Genomic DNA, 12,405 nt, shown 5'->3' with positions numbered 1-12,405 from the left:
CGACAAAAAAGTTTCACCAACAGTTAACAACCCAGTTGGTAGATGGAAAGGTTTATAGTTTTTATTGCCGATTTACGAGGACGATTTCATTTATGAATACATAATAATAATAATAATAATAATAATAATCGTCTTTATTGAAGAAAAAAAGTATGTGTGAAAGTTCAGTGTAGTGAAAACACAACTATGCTTAAGAGTTTACGATGATATAGCAATGTATAAAAAAGTAGGTATAAAAAAATATACGAAATAATATACATGTACTGATTTTATTTCGAAAATCGACAACTATGAAACTATGAACCCTTCCCGGACACAAACGGTACATTGTGAGACAGAAAATTGTAGAGAGAAACAAGCCCTATAACATAGGATACAACATTTTAATGAACAGTGCTTTCCATAAAATCAAGAAAATGAAAAATATACGAAATTATATACATGTACTGATTTCTTTCGAAAATCGACAACTATGAAACTATGAACCCTTCCCGGACACAAACGGTACATTGTGAAACAGGAAATTGTAGAGAGAAACAAGCCCTATAACATAGGACACAACATTTTAATGAACAGTGCTTTCCATAAAATGAATAAAATGAAAAATATATGAAATAATATATATGTACTGATTTCTTTCGAAAATCGACAACTATAAAACTATGAACCCTTCCCAGACACAAACGATACATTGTGAAACAGGAAATTGTAGAGAGAAACAAGCCCTATAACATAGGATACATCATTTTAATGAACAGTGCTTTCCATAAAATGAATAAAATGAAAAATATACGAAATAATATATATGTACCTACTGATTTCTTTCGAAAATCGACAACTATAAAACTATGAACCCTTCCCGGACACAAACGATACATTGTGAAACAGGAAATTGTAGAGAGAAACGAGCCCTATAACATAGGATACAATATTTTAATAAACAGTGCTTTCCATAAAATCAATAAAATGAAAAATATACGAAATAATATACATGTACTGATTTCTTTCGAAAATAGACAACTATGAAATTATGATCCCTTTCCCGACACAAACGGTACATTGTGAGACAGAAGATTGTAGAGAGAAACAAGCCCTATAACATAGGATAAAACATTTTAATGAACAGTGCTTTCCATAAAATCAATAAAATGAAAAATATACGAAATTATATACATGTACTGATTTCTTTCGAAAATAGACAACTATGAAACTATGATCGCTTCCCCGACACAAACGGTACATTGTGGGACAGAAAATTGTAGAAAGAAACAAGCCGTATAACATAGGATACAACATTTTAATGAACAGTGTTTCCCATAAAATGGATAAAATGAAAAATATACGAAATAATATATATGTACTGATTTCTTTCGAAAATCGACAACTATAAAACTATGAACCCTTCCCGGACACAAACGGTACATTGTGAGACAGAAAATTGTGGAGAGAAACAAGCCCTATAACATAGGATAAAACATTTTAATGAACAGTACTTTCCATAAAATCAATAAAATGAAAAATATACGAAATTATATACATGTACTGATTTCTTTCGAAAATAGACAACTATGAAACTATGATCGCTTCCCCGACACAAACGGTACATTGTGGGACAGAAAATTGTAGAGAGAAACAAGCCGTATAACATAGGATACAACATTTTAATGAACAGCGCTTTCCATAAAAAGGATAAAATGAAAAATATACGAAATAATATATATGTACTGATTTCTTTCGAAAATCGATAACTATGAAACTATGAACCCTTCCCGGACACAAACGGTACATTGTGAGACAGGAAATTGTAGAGAGAAACAAGCCCTATAACAAAGGATAAAACATTTTAATGAACAGTGCTTTCCATAAAATCAATAAAATGAAAAATATACGAAATTATATACATGTACTGATTTCTTTCGAAAATAGACAACTATGAAATTATGATCCCTTCCCCGACACAAACGGTACATTGTGAAACAGGAAATTGTAGAGAAAAACAAGCCCTATAACACAGTATACAACATTTTAATGAACAGTGCTTTCCATAAAATGAAACATATACGAAAGAATATACATGTACTGATTTCTTTCAAAAATCGACAACTATAAAACAGCAAAAATTTTCGTTTGTGTGCATTCGACGTACGTTTAAACATTCTGCGCGTTCGGTGTACATGCACCTTAAAAGACTTTAAAATTAAAATAAGCATTAATTTAACTAAGGCTACACAACTTACCTTACTGAAAGCATCCTTGACTTCAAAAGACATGCACCCGAGGAACTCGCTCGTTCTGAAACAAGAAAAAACACGCTTTCGTTAAAATTCAAAAGGTCCTCGAAATGGCGACATCTGTCGCAAATTGTCGAATACAAAACACAGCCGCAGCATACACAAAAAGGTTCGGTATTCGCAGTAACGAAAAGCGTAGAGTAATGAAAAGAACAATAATAACAAAAGTGTGCTATATAGTTACAAATGACTTAAGACTTTGGTCTTTTTAAAACTGATTTGTTGCAGCTCTGCTTATAATAAGTCTTTTTTTATGGATCGGAAACATAATTTTTATATTTTTATTTTTGGTGCATTGCAGTAGAATTTCTGTAATATACTGAACTTAGTATTTTTCATGCTACAAAAAAGAACTCATATATTTCTTACTTATACATTTTTATCATTTTCTCAAGAACAAAAATTTGATCTCATTTGTAAAACATACTGAAAACAAGGCAAAAGCAGCATTGCGTATACAGCTTTATCGTTAACTCAGTCGTCCCACTACTTATTCATACTAAAAAGGTCAAGCCTGATTAAAATCAAGCGCCGAAGGAGTAAAATTTATAGCTACAATAAAATATTTAACAGGATATTTGTACTACGTTTATTAGCGTAGCATTGCAAAATTATACAGCAATTAAATAAAAAATACAGTACGACTTAAAGAAAATTAAGTAATAAATGGTTAAAATATGGAATTTTTAAAAAAGTGTATTTTAAAAAGTTGTTAATTGTTTACTCGTAAGTCGTAAGTATACCAATTTTTAGTCATCGAGATGATATTTTTTGTCTTTTTTAACTGATGGTATGGGGACTGTTTGTATTATAAATATTTATCTAGTTTTCATATATAATTAATTATTTAGTTTTGAGTCAATTAATACTTTTTCTTCCTCCTAGAAACTTATTTTTTTCTTTGAAACTTCTTACAAAATTGTTTAGACGTAACCTATACAGGGTGTCCCAGAAATAAGTGCAAGTATTTTAAGGGGTGGTAAATTTCGATAAAAGATATATATTTTCTCTTTATCATTTTTCAAATAAGTCCAAAATAACGGAGTTATTCTGTTTTGAAAATTTCCAAAAAAAATGATTTTTTGCTAAAATTTTGAGAACCACTGGATCTTTTCTGGATTTTCTTTCTTGTAAATTTAATCTACTGCCTATGTTGCCATATTATCAAGAAATTATGTTTTTTAACTAAAAATATTTCCAAAAATTTTTTAAAAAATTCCGAATTTTCAAATTTTTTTTCGCGAAAAAAACCTCATAGGCGTGTTTATGGGGTTTAACTATACTTCCAGTTAAAATACTGTAGCATGTTTTTTTAACTTGCTACCTTTTTGATAATAGCCCTTTCCCTTTTTATTAATTGATTATAAATTTCTCTTAATTAATTATAATATTTAGATATGTCTTTATAATTAACAGCAGCGGGTGAGCTACGCAGTGTTGACAGTTTCTTTTCAATTTATCTTTCTAATATTTTCCCCAAAATACCTGTTTATTTGGTCAGTACGGCAACGCCGCTAACTTCCGTTTTCTGATGTCATTTCTGGATTGTCAAAATCTTTGGAGATCCATTTTGGTCGATAATAGTTCTTTTCCCTCCGATCGCCATATTGGCGTGGCGATCGGGAGGTGATTGTCTTGCACTGATTTCTGGGACAGCATGTATATTTCTCGGTAATCTAGCAGATCATGGAATACTTATGGAGGAAACTCAATCATATTCAAATCTGGAAAACCACTTTATCTAAAGAAGAAAACATTCGACCAATGTGTACTACCAGTCATGACCTATGCATGCGAAACCTAGACACTTAAATCGGGCATTATAAAGAAACTGCAGGTCGCATAACGCTCAATGGAACGAAATATGCTGGGAATAACCAAGAAAAACCGTAAAAGAATAGAGTGGATACTACAAAAGGCCTAGGCAATAGATGTCATCCATAGAATCAAATCCCTCAAATGGCAATGGGCAGGACGCCTAGGAAAGAGACGAAAAACAGATGACCTCAAAAATTACAGCATGGTATCTACGAGGAATTAAGAGACCTAGAAGAAGACCAAACCTGAGATGATACCATGACAGCAAGGATAACTTGGGCAGCATAACCAACAATAGACAACACTGGGTCTAATTACAAAAAGAGGGATTGGTCGAATAAGCTGAAAATGACGATGATGATGATATTTTAAAATTAAATTTTATAATAAATTCACAAATCTTGCTAGGCAACATAAAAGTAATTTAACTAATTACTTGACCCAAAGAGAAATCGATAAAAACCAGACACACGCCTCTTTAACTATTTTTTCACCTAACCCAAATGGGGTGACTTTTACTTCATTACCAAAACAAATAGCACGACTAATGTTTGCAAGCCACGCAATTCATTTCTTGCAGTCGCTTCGTAAAATTTGATGGTTATCCTCGACTAAAACGTTTATACCGGACTCGGTTGTGAATCCTTTAAAGCAAATTTAATGCAATTCAGGAAAATAACAAGGTTTATTACTAATAAATCTTCTGGTTGGAGACATACAATAATGGGTTTTAAAACGAAGTAAGTAATAATATTTAAAATAATATAAATAAAAACTTAACTATCTCTCCTGGGGGGTATATCCCTCCCTTTTCAGGGTGCTCCAAGCCACTGAACTGACAATAATTATCCCAGTACTGTTTTCGTCAATGACCATTCTAATCATTGTCGCATTGGCATATCTACCTAGGCCTGTTCCAAACACCGGTACACCGTTGTAACACCGGTGCTGGGCTGACACCGGTGGCGAAATATGAGCTATCCGGTGTTCCGGTGACGACACCGACACCGGTGTTGATGATCGGATGAGATTAGTAAACAAAAATGGAGATTCTCTCCATTATTATTTAAGAATCAAAAATCTAGAATTTATTTAACAATTTGCACTTAAAACTGTATTTTAGACCTGCTATATGATCATAGAGAAAAATTACACAGCAGCTTTATTTATGATATTGCATTATATGCTAAATTAGGGGTTGCGCTATAATATTGATGCATTTTCTGTCAATATTTTCAAGATCCCCTTACAAATTTTCTATGTCATTACTTGGGCATGTTGTCTCGAATAAAAATGAACCCGATAGAAGTTTTAGAATATACAAGCAGGCTATAAAGCATAAACAGAATTTTAAACAGCAAAAAGCTCTGCATCTATTTTTATTATTAAACACAGAAGAGCTTCGATATATCTTATCGGCATACATATACAGTGAATGTTAAAAAGTTGTCGAACAAAAGTTTACGCGGGACCATAGACTTGAAAATTTATAAATTCCCCGGCACAAAATTCCGCCACCCTAAAAATTTGACTAAGCTTGAAACGAAAAATTGACAACCTTAAAACTTTGATGTAATTTAAAGTTTAGTATATTTTGTTCTAGTGGGCCAATTTTGATGTTTCTTTAAGCAGTATGTAGCCAAATTATTTGACTTTTTAATTTTTTCTAAATTAAAAATGAAACTCCCCATCTGTTAATTATACGAGGGAAAACAAAATGTTGATATTTTGGTAAAAGTTTGAAGCGCCCTGTGGAATATGTTAAAACAGCAAGTAATTTAAAAATAATTTTATCATCTATATACATCCTTTCTCGACAGTTTGTTTTTTGGTTCATCTCATTAGCCTTATTTTTGTTGGAGATATTCGTTTTTGAAGAAGACACTAACATTTTTTCGTAATTTTTACATTAAGACCATGCCTTTGCTTTTGGTTCTAGTCAACAGATCTAGTAAGTTCTGGTCCCGAAGCAGGCCTTCTTGACATAAGATTTGCTTCATTTAGTCTTCTTCTTATAGTCCGTTAGTAAATATGTACGTTCCTCAGATGCAATTCATTATACATTTGAAAAGCTGGCAAACGTTTTCTTAGCGATAAACTTACAATAAGTCGATCGCCAAGATTAGAAGTTCTCATGCGAAGGTTCCTGGACGTCTAGATTCCACTTCCTCATGGACGTGGTCGTAATTCAAAAACCACTCAGTATACTCTACGGTATTAAGGTATTTTTGGAACAGAAATTTTATAGCAAATTCACTGAACTAAACAAATATAAAGCATTTCATTTCAAAAACTAAAACTTAAGTGTAAAAATATATTTGACTCACCCTGTATATCTATAAAAATATTTTTTAAATATGAACTACCATTAAACACATATTTTGTAAAAGGTTTGGAGTGAAAATCTCAAATAGGAATCCTGATACAGAGCTTTTTCGGAACACGGAGTCATCTTGTATTTATGTGTGTTTATTTAAATACTAAATAAAGTGAAACGAAGTTACATAGGTAAACTTTGTAATATATCTTATTAATAATACAATGCAAAAAGTCTTATAAAAATTCGTTCACAGTAAATGAATTCCGAGGTTTGTATCCCATAAGGGCTTAAAGCACTCCACTATAAACTCGTTCGTGTAAATACAGATATTTCCAACGTATTACTTGAAAAATACCCCTTTCGGACATTGCCGATCGCCCGTCCATCAAATTAACAACAACAATACACCCTCGACACGACAAAGAGACCAATTTACCTCGTACGTCCGCGTTTATACTCGCCTCACTTAATCCCACTTCCAGTAAAGTGAAAATAATTCCGTTGCCGCGCGCGTGCTGTGTCTGTAGGCCCGAGCAAACCATTATTTCCAGCCAAAAATTGGGTCTATTGTACGGGGATTTTCGTGTACTACGTACGTATCATTAATAAACAAGAGGTGTTGTTGTACGGCTCTGGGCTGAACACCTTTCGGCATGCGGGTGGCAAATGGGAATTGTCACACGTTCGAAAGGGAATTGTTAAGTAAATGGGAGTGTTGGCACGAGGATTGTCGTTTGCCTGTTTTCTTTTTTAGCTCCATTACTTTAGATTTTTCAAACTGGTTAAATTACAGCTGGCGGTATAGACAATTCACAAAAGAAGCCATTAAACGGTTTTACATATTATTAACATAAATACCGCCGAACAACGAGGCAAATTTTTGCGGTTGTTGCTAAATATATAAAAAATACCGCCAGTTGGCGGTATACTGAGCAGATATACCACCGATTGGCGATATATTAAAAAGATATACCGCCGATTGGCGGTATACTAAACAGATATACCGCCGTTTGGCGGTACACTAAACAGATATTCCGCCGATTGGCGGTATATTGAACAGATATACCGCCGATTAGCGGTATACTTAACAGATATACCGCCGATTGGCGGTATACTAAACATACATACCGCCATTTGGCGGTATACTAAACAGATATTCCGCCGATTTGCGGTATATTAAACAGATATACCGCCGTTTGGCGGTATACTTAACAGATATACCGCCCTTATTTTGCCCTAAGTATTGTGTTATTATTTTTCGCAACGAAAGTTCCACGAGTAAATAATGTTGTCAAAATAAAACTACATTATATTGCGTTCAAAACATAAACATTCTTGACATAAAGGTAATGTCATCATTTCGAAATGAGTTTGTCAGAATTTTTTGTGATTCTCTGTTTTTTTTAATAAGTTTAATACGAATATTGCTTTAAATGTCTTGATTTTAAAGTTGAATGTCTCACATCAAATTTTCAGTCATCTACTTCATAGATCTGTTTTGTAAAACTGTACGAATTATTAACAAAAAAATTCTATGTTACATATTAAAAACATTAAATAAATAAAACCATATTAACATCATCGTTTTGCTTCATAATTACATAAAGTATCGATTTTCTTTTTAGAAAAAAATAACAAGCCAAAAATATCAATTTTATTGGCCATATCAGACACCCTATGAATATTAATACATGTAAATTTGATCCCTAAAAATATATTTTTATGCTGGCAACTTGGCACGAACAAGGAATATTGACCTAAAAAGTACACTGTTCTATTTTTTATTATTTGGAGTACATAGTTTATTTATAAATCCATACATATGTACCTAGATAAAAAAAAAATTGTAAAAATGTATCTACTATTATTTCAAAGATTTATTTTTTATATAGAAATAAAAAGTTTTGGTTTATAGATAAATTCTCTATTCGTTTAAAGGCAGAGGAGCTGAATCCATCACATTGATTTGGAACATATCAAATAAATGTATGACTTGTCTGAGAGCTTTTTGAGATAAAAAAAAACTGTTTTTTATATAAATTACTTTATTTTGAAGTTATTTGTCACTAAGATTTATGAGTTTTGTTGCGGACACAGCAACCGCTTACGCCATTTTTTAATCTTGAGTGATTTTTGTGGCCCCATGGAACGAGATTTGGACGAAAAAAAAACAAAACAACAGAAATGACTCTAGGAAATAGTAAATGGCTTGAGTAGATGACAAATATGTTTTGACGTATACCTATATGTTTGACCCAATTGTTAATAAGAAATAGTGAAAAGAAATTGACGCCGGGAGGCACGTACAGCAGCCCATACTAAAATATGTTAATAAAAAGTTGGTAGGCAGAAAAATTCTTTTAGTTAAAGTAAAGGAATTTTTTGATTTTTTTTTATCTCAAAAACTGCGACTTTGACCGGTTTTGATGTTATTACAAATTTTGTTGCAAATATTATTCCTAATCTTAAATTGAAAACCGCGTTTCGCTAGCTACTGTAAATTTGGAGTTACGATTTTTTTAAAATTTTTAACCCCCTCCCATACCCCCTTGCCAACCCCCCACCCCCACCAAATACTAATGGCCAGATTCTCGGGTGCCACAGTATTTTTGTGCCAAATTTGGTTAAAATCGGTTTTTGAGTTATCGTGTGACAGACGGACAGACAGACACCAGACACCATGAAAATATTTTGTATTTAGGTCTTTATGAACCCAAACTTTATGAACCCAAAGGAAAATTAGGTCTTTATGACCCAAATAACTCATTTTGAGTGAAATTAAAAAAACGATTTTTTTGCCGAACTTAATAGCCTATCATACTCGGTATGGTGGGCTAATAATTTTTTCTACAATCGTGCAAAAAGTAGCTATTTTTACACTATCTACTGTATCAAAAGTCAAATTTTTTGCACTAGCGCAAAAACCTCTTAACATTATTAATGACGACTTTAGCTATCGAGAAAAAAATTGTAAATTTTTGTAAAAATTTGTCAAATTTTAGAAGGTAACCCAAGTACCAGTACTGAACACCTCCAAGCAACATTCCGGAAAAGAGTTTTAACAAGAACAAGAACCTGAGCAGAAATGAAAATAAAACTCAAAAGACTACTGGAAATTAAGTTTGTCCATTAATTACCTTAGTAAATTTTTCAAACTGCAACATTGAAATTTTTAACATTGGAAATGTTTATGTTCGTATATGAGGGCCAAATTTCGAGTTTTCTTTCAAGCTCGTCAGCAACGGTGTCGCAATAGCCGCACAGTCGACCAAATTAAAGCATCAACTGGCCTGACAGTCCCAACGATATTACTTGACGACTATGCTACGGGGGGCGATTATAAAATTGAATAGATTGATATTGATATTTACAAAGGTTAAAAAACAGTACTATTTTCGTCATTTTTGATTTGGGTTTTGACAATTATTTATGTTGTTTGTAATAAAACGATATTTTTATTTAGGTATTGATATATTTCAGAAAGGATTTAAGGATTAAAAGATATAATATATTTATTTAATTTCAAGGTATCTGCAGGAAAAATCAAGGCTATTTTTATAAGATGTTATAAAATAGGTTATAACGTTGAAAAAAAACTCTATTAATTGTTTTTTTTTAATTATATTTATTTTTTCTTCTAATCATTATTAGTTACTATTATTAAGAATGGTGTTTTTTTATATCAAGTTTAGCTGCAAGTACACAGGGTGGTCCGAACTGTATTCCGGAAACTTCGGCGGCATATTCTACAGATCAAAATAAGTAAAAAAGTTCGTATAAATGTATGTCCTAAAATGCTTAGTTTCGGAGATACAGGGTGTAGAAGTTTCATTTTTATTTCGATTTTTTCCAAATAATTTCTGAAGTAACGTCAATATTAGGATGAAAATCGGTATCTGGGAGTTTTGTGACACGAGAAATTTGATTTTGATGTCAAAATTACTCCTATTTGTAGGAGGCGCTACCTACATGTTTTTTAACTGTTTTGAAGAGTAATAACTTTTCGACCGTACCTGTATAAAACCACTGACTAAAAAAATATACATTTCCATGACTTTTTATGCAAAAAATGTCTCTTGCAACAGTTCTCAAGATATTTAGAATGGAAATAGTCAATACATGTCATTATTGACAAAAAATAAGCACTGAAATAATAAATTTTTATTTTTTTAAATTAATCATAAGTTATTCTGCGAAAAAATGATGATTAAACAGTTTCTTTTGAACTTTTAACACAAGAAGATTTCAAATTTATGATTTCAGTCTAATAACTATTTAGTAAACATGTTTAATTTATGTCAATAATGACAGGTATTGATAATTTCAATTCCAAATATCTCGAGAGTCATAACTCGTAGCGATTTTTACCAAGAGATCTTTTTTATGTAAAAAAAGACGCAATCCAACAGAATTGTCAGCACTTAGGTTTACTGATAAACAATTTCACCTAACGAACAAAAAAATGCTTAACGTTTCGGAAAGTTTATCTCTTTCCCTCGTCGCGTCGGAAGCAAAAAAATACAAAGAATAAAGAAAGATTATTCTTCATTTTTACGTATGTTATGTTTATTTATGTTATGTTCTTTAAAATCAAAGAAGCGATTGCCATACATTACTTACATATACAGATGCATGAGCAATACATTTATTTTTATTAGATTGTATTAAAAAAGCTTCTTTTCTTTTTCTTTTAGAGGCTATCGCTTCTTTCATTATAATTTTGGCAATGTTTTTTCAACAATTCTTCATCGTCACGAATATGCGCCTATAAATTTCTGTCTAGAATTATTTTATCGTCTCCACTCGAAGAAATTGAATTCTGTTTTGTATCCTATCTTATTTTCTTCTGGGGAAAGTTATGATTGGGTCTATAAATCACCCTTCTAGTGATTTATTCTTTAGATATTCTCACACGTATCGAATTTGCATTATGCTCCTCATTTCCCGTATCTACGGAGTTATCAATTGGAGGAAAAATGGAATGGAGGTAATATGTTACAGGTGTCAAAAGATGCGCGATAGAATTGAATTAAATGCACGAGTTTGAAATTGCAAAAAATATTAGTTTGAAAAATATTTTAAATAAAAAAAAATCATAAACCAATAAACTAGAAAAAAAATTGTGTGCACTAAGTATGTGCGCATATTAACAGCTATTAAATTGAAGAATTTGCAGGATATATATTTACAAAAAAAACATACATGGACAATTGCAGAACAGTAAGCAGTAAATAGATATAATTTTAAGAGTTATAAAATATTAAATACTTGACCTTTGACCAGTGTGTGAGATGATTAAAATATTAAAATTCAAAATTTTTCATAATTAAACATCAACAAAAAAGTCGTTTACCGCATATAGGGCTCTCTCCAGTAAGTATGATTTCAGAGCTTTGCAAAATGCGGGAGAGAATGAAAGCGACTTGATATTCAAAGGCAGATGGTTGTACATTTTTTGGCATTGTATACAGTATTGAACTTTTAACTAGTTCTGAGCTCGGGGTTGGCAGATACATATCGTGCTCCGCATTCCTAAGTGGATAGTTGTGAGATGGCCTTTCGGAAATAGCAGATATGTGCTTGCGGATTAAGTAAACGGATTCAAAAATGAATAAAGAAATAAGAATTCAGTATAGAAGTCACAGCATAGAATTCAGTATATATATAGAAAAGTCAGTATTTTGAAATGTTTAAAGAAATTCTGGCAGTGAGTTCTACTGTTCAGTCCCAATAAATATCGAACTGCTCTCTTTTGAAGTCTGAAAATACGATCAAATTTTGTTGCGCAGCAAGTACCCCAGAATGGAAGAGCATAACGAAGATGTGACTCAAAAAGGGCATAATAGGCTATTCTAGAGGTTGATAAATTAAGTTGCTTAGAAACTGATCTTAACGCAAAACGGGCAGCGCTTAGTTTCTTTGATAGAGCTTCGATGTGAAAGTCCCATTTTAACGAGTTGTCTACAACAAGTCCTA

At 32.0% G+C, this 12,405-nt stretch overlaps 1 protein-coding gene across 1 annotated transcript in view; it reads right to left on the bottom strand.

Moving 5' to 3' along the window:
• Window positions 1-12,405, bottom strand: part of LOC115882842 — a 142,410-nt gene that overhangs the window by 57,151 nt on the left and 72,854 nt on the right. The window contains exon 5 of the mRNA XM_030901091.1: window positions 2,238-2,292. Within this exon, the coding sequence (XP_030756951.1) occupies window positions 2,238-2,292 (55 nt within the window). The remainder of the gene's footprint in view (window positions 1-2,237; window positions 2,293-12,405) is intronic.

This window comes from Sitophilus oryzae, unplaced genomic scaffold (genome assembly GCF_002938485.1).
Source record: "Sitophilus oryzae breed Bouriz unplaced genomic scaffold, Soryzae_2.0 scaffold_179_pilon_pilon, whole genome shotgun sequence".
NCBI lineage: Eukaryota > Metazoa > Arthropoda > Insecta > Coleoptera > Curculionidae > Sitophilus > Sitophilus oryzae.
This window is presented reverse-complemented; position numbering and strand designations above follow the sequence as displayed.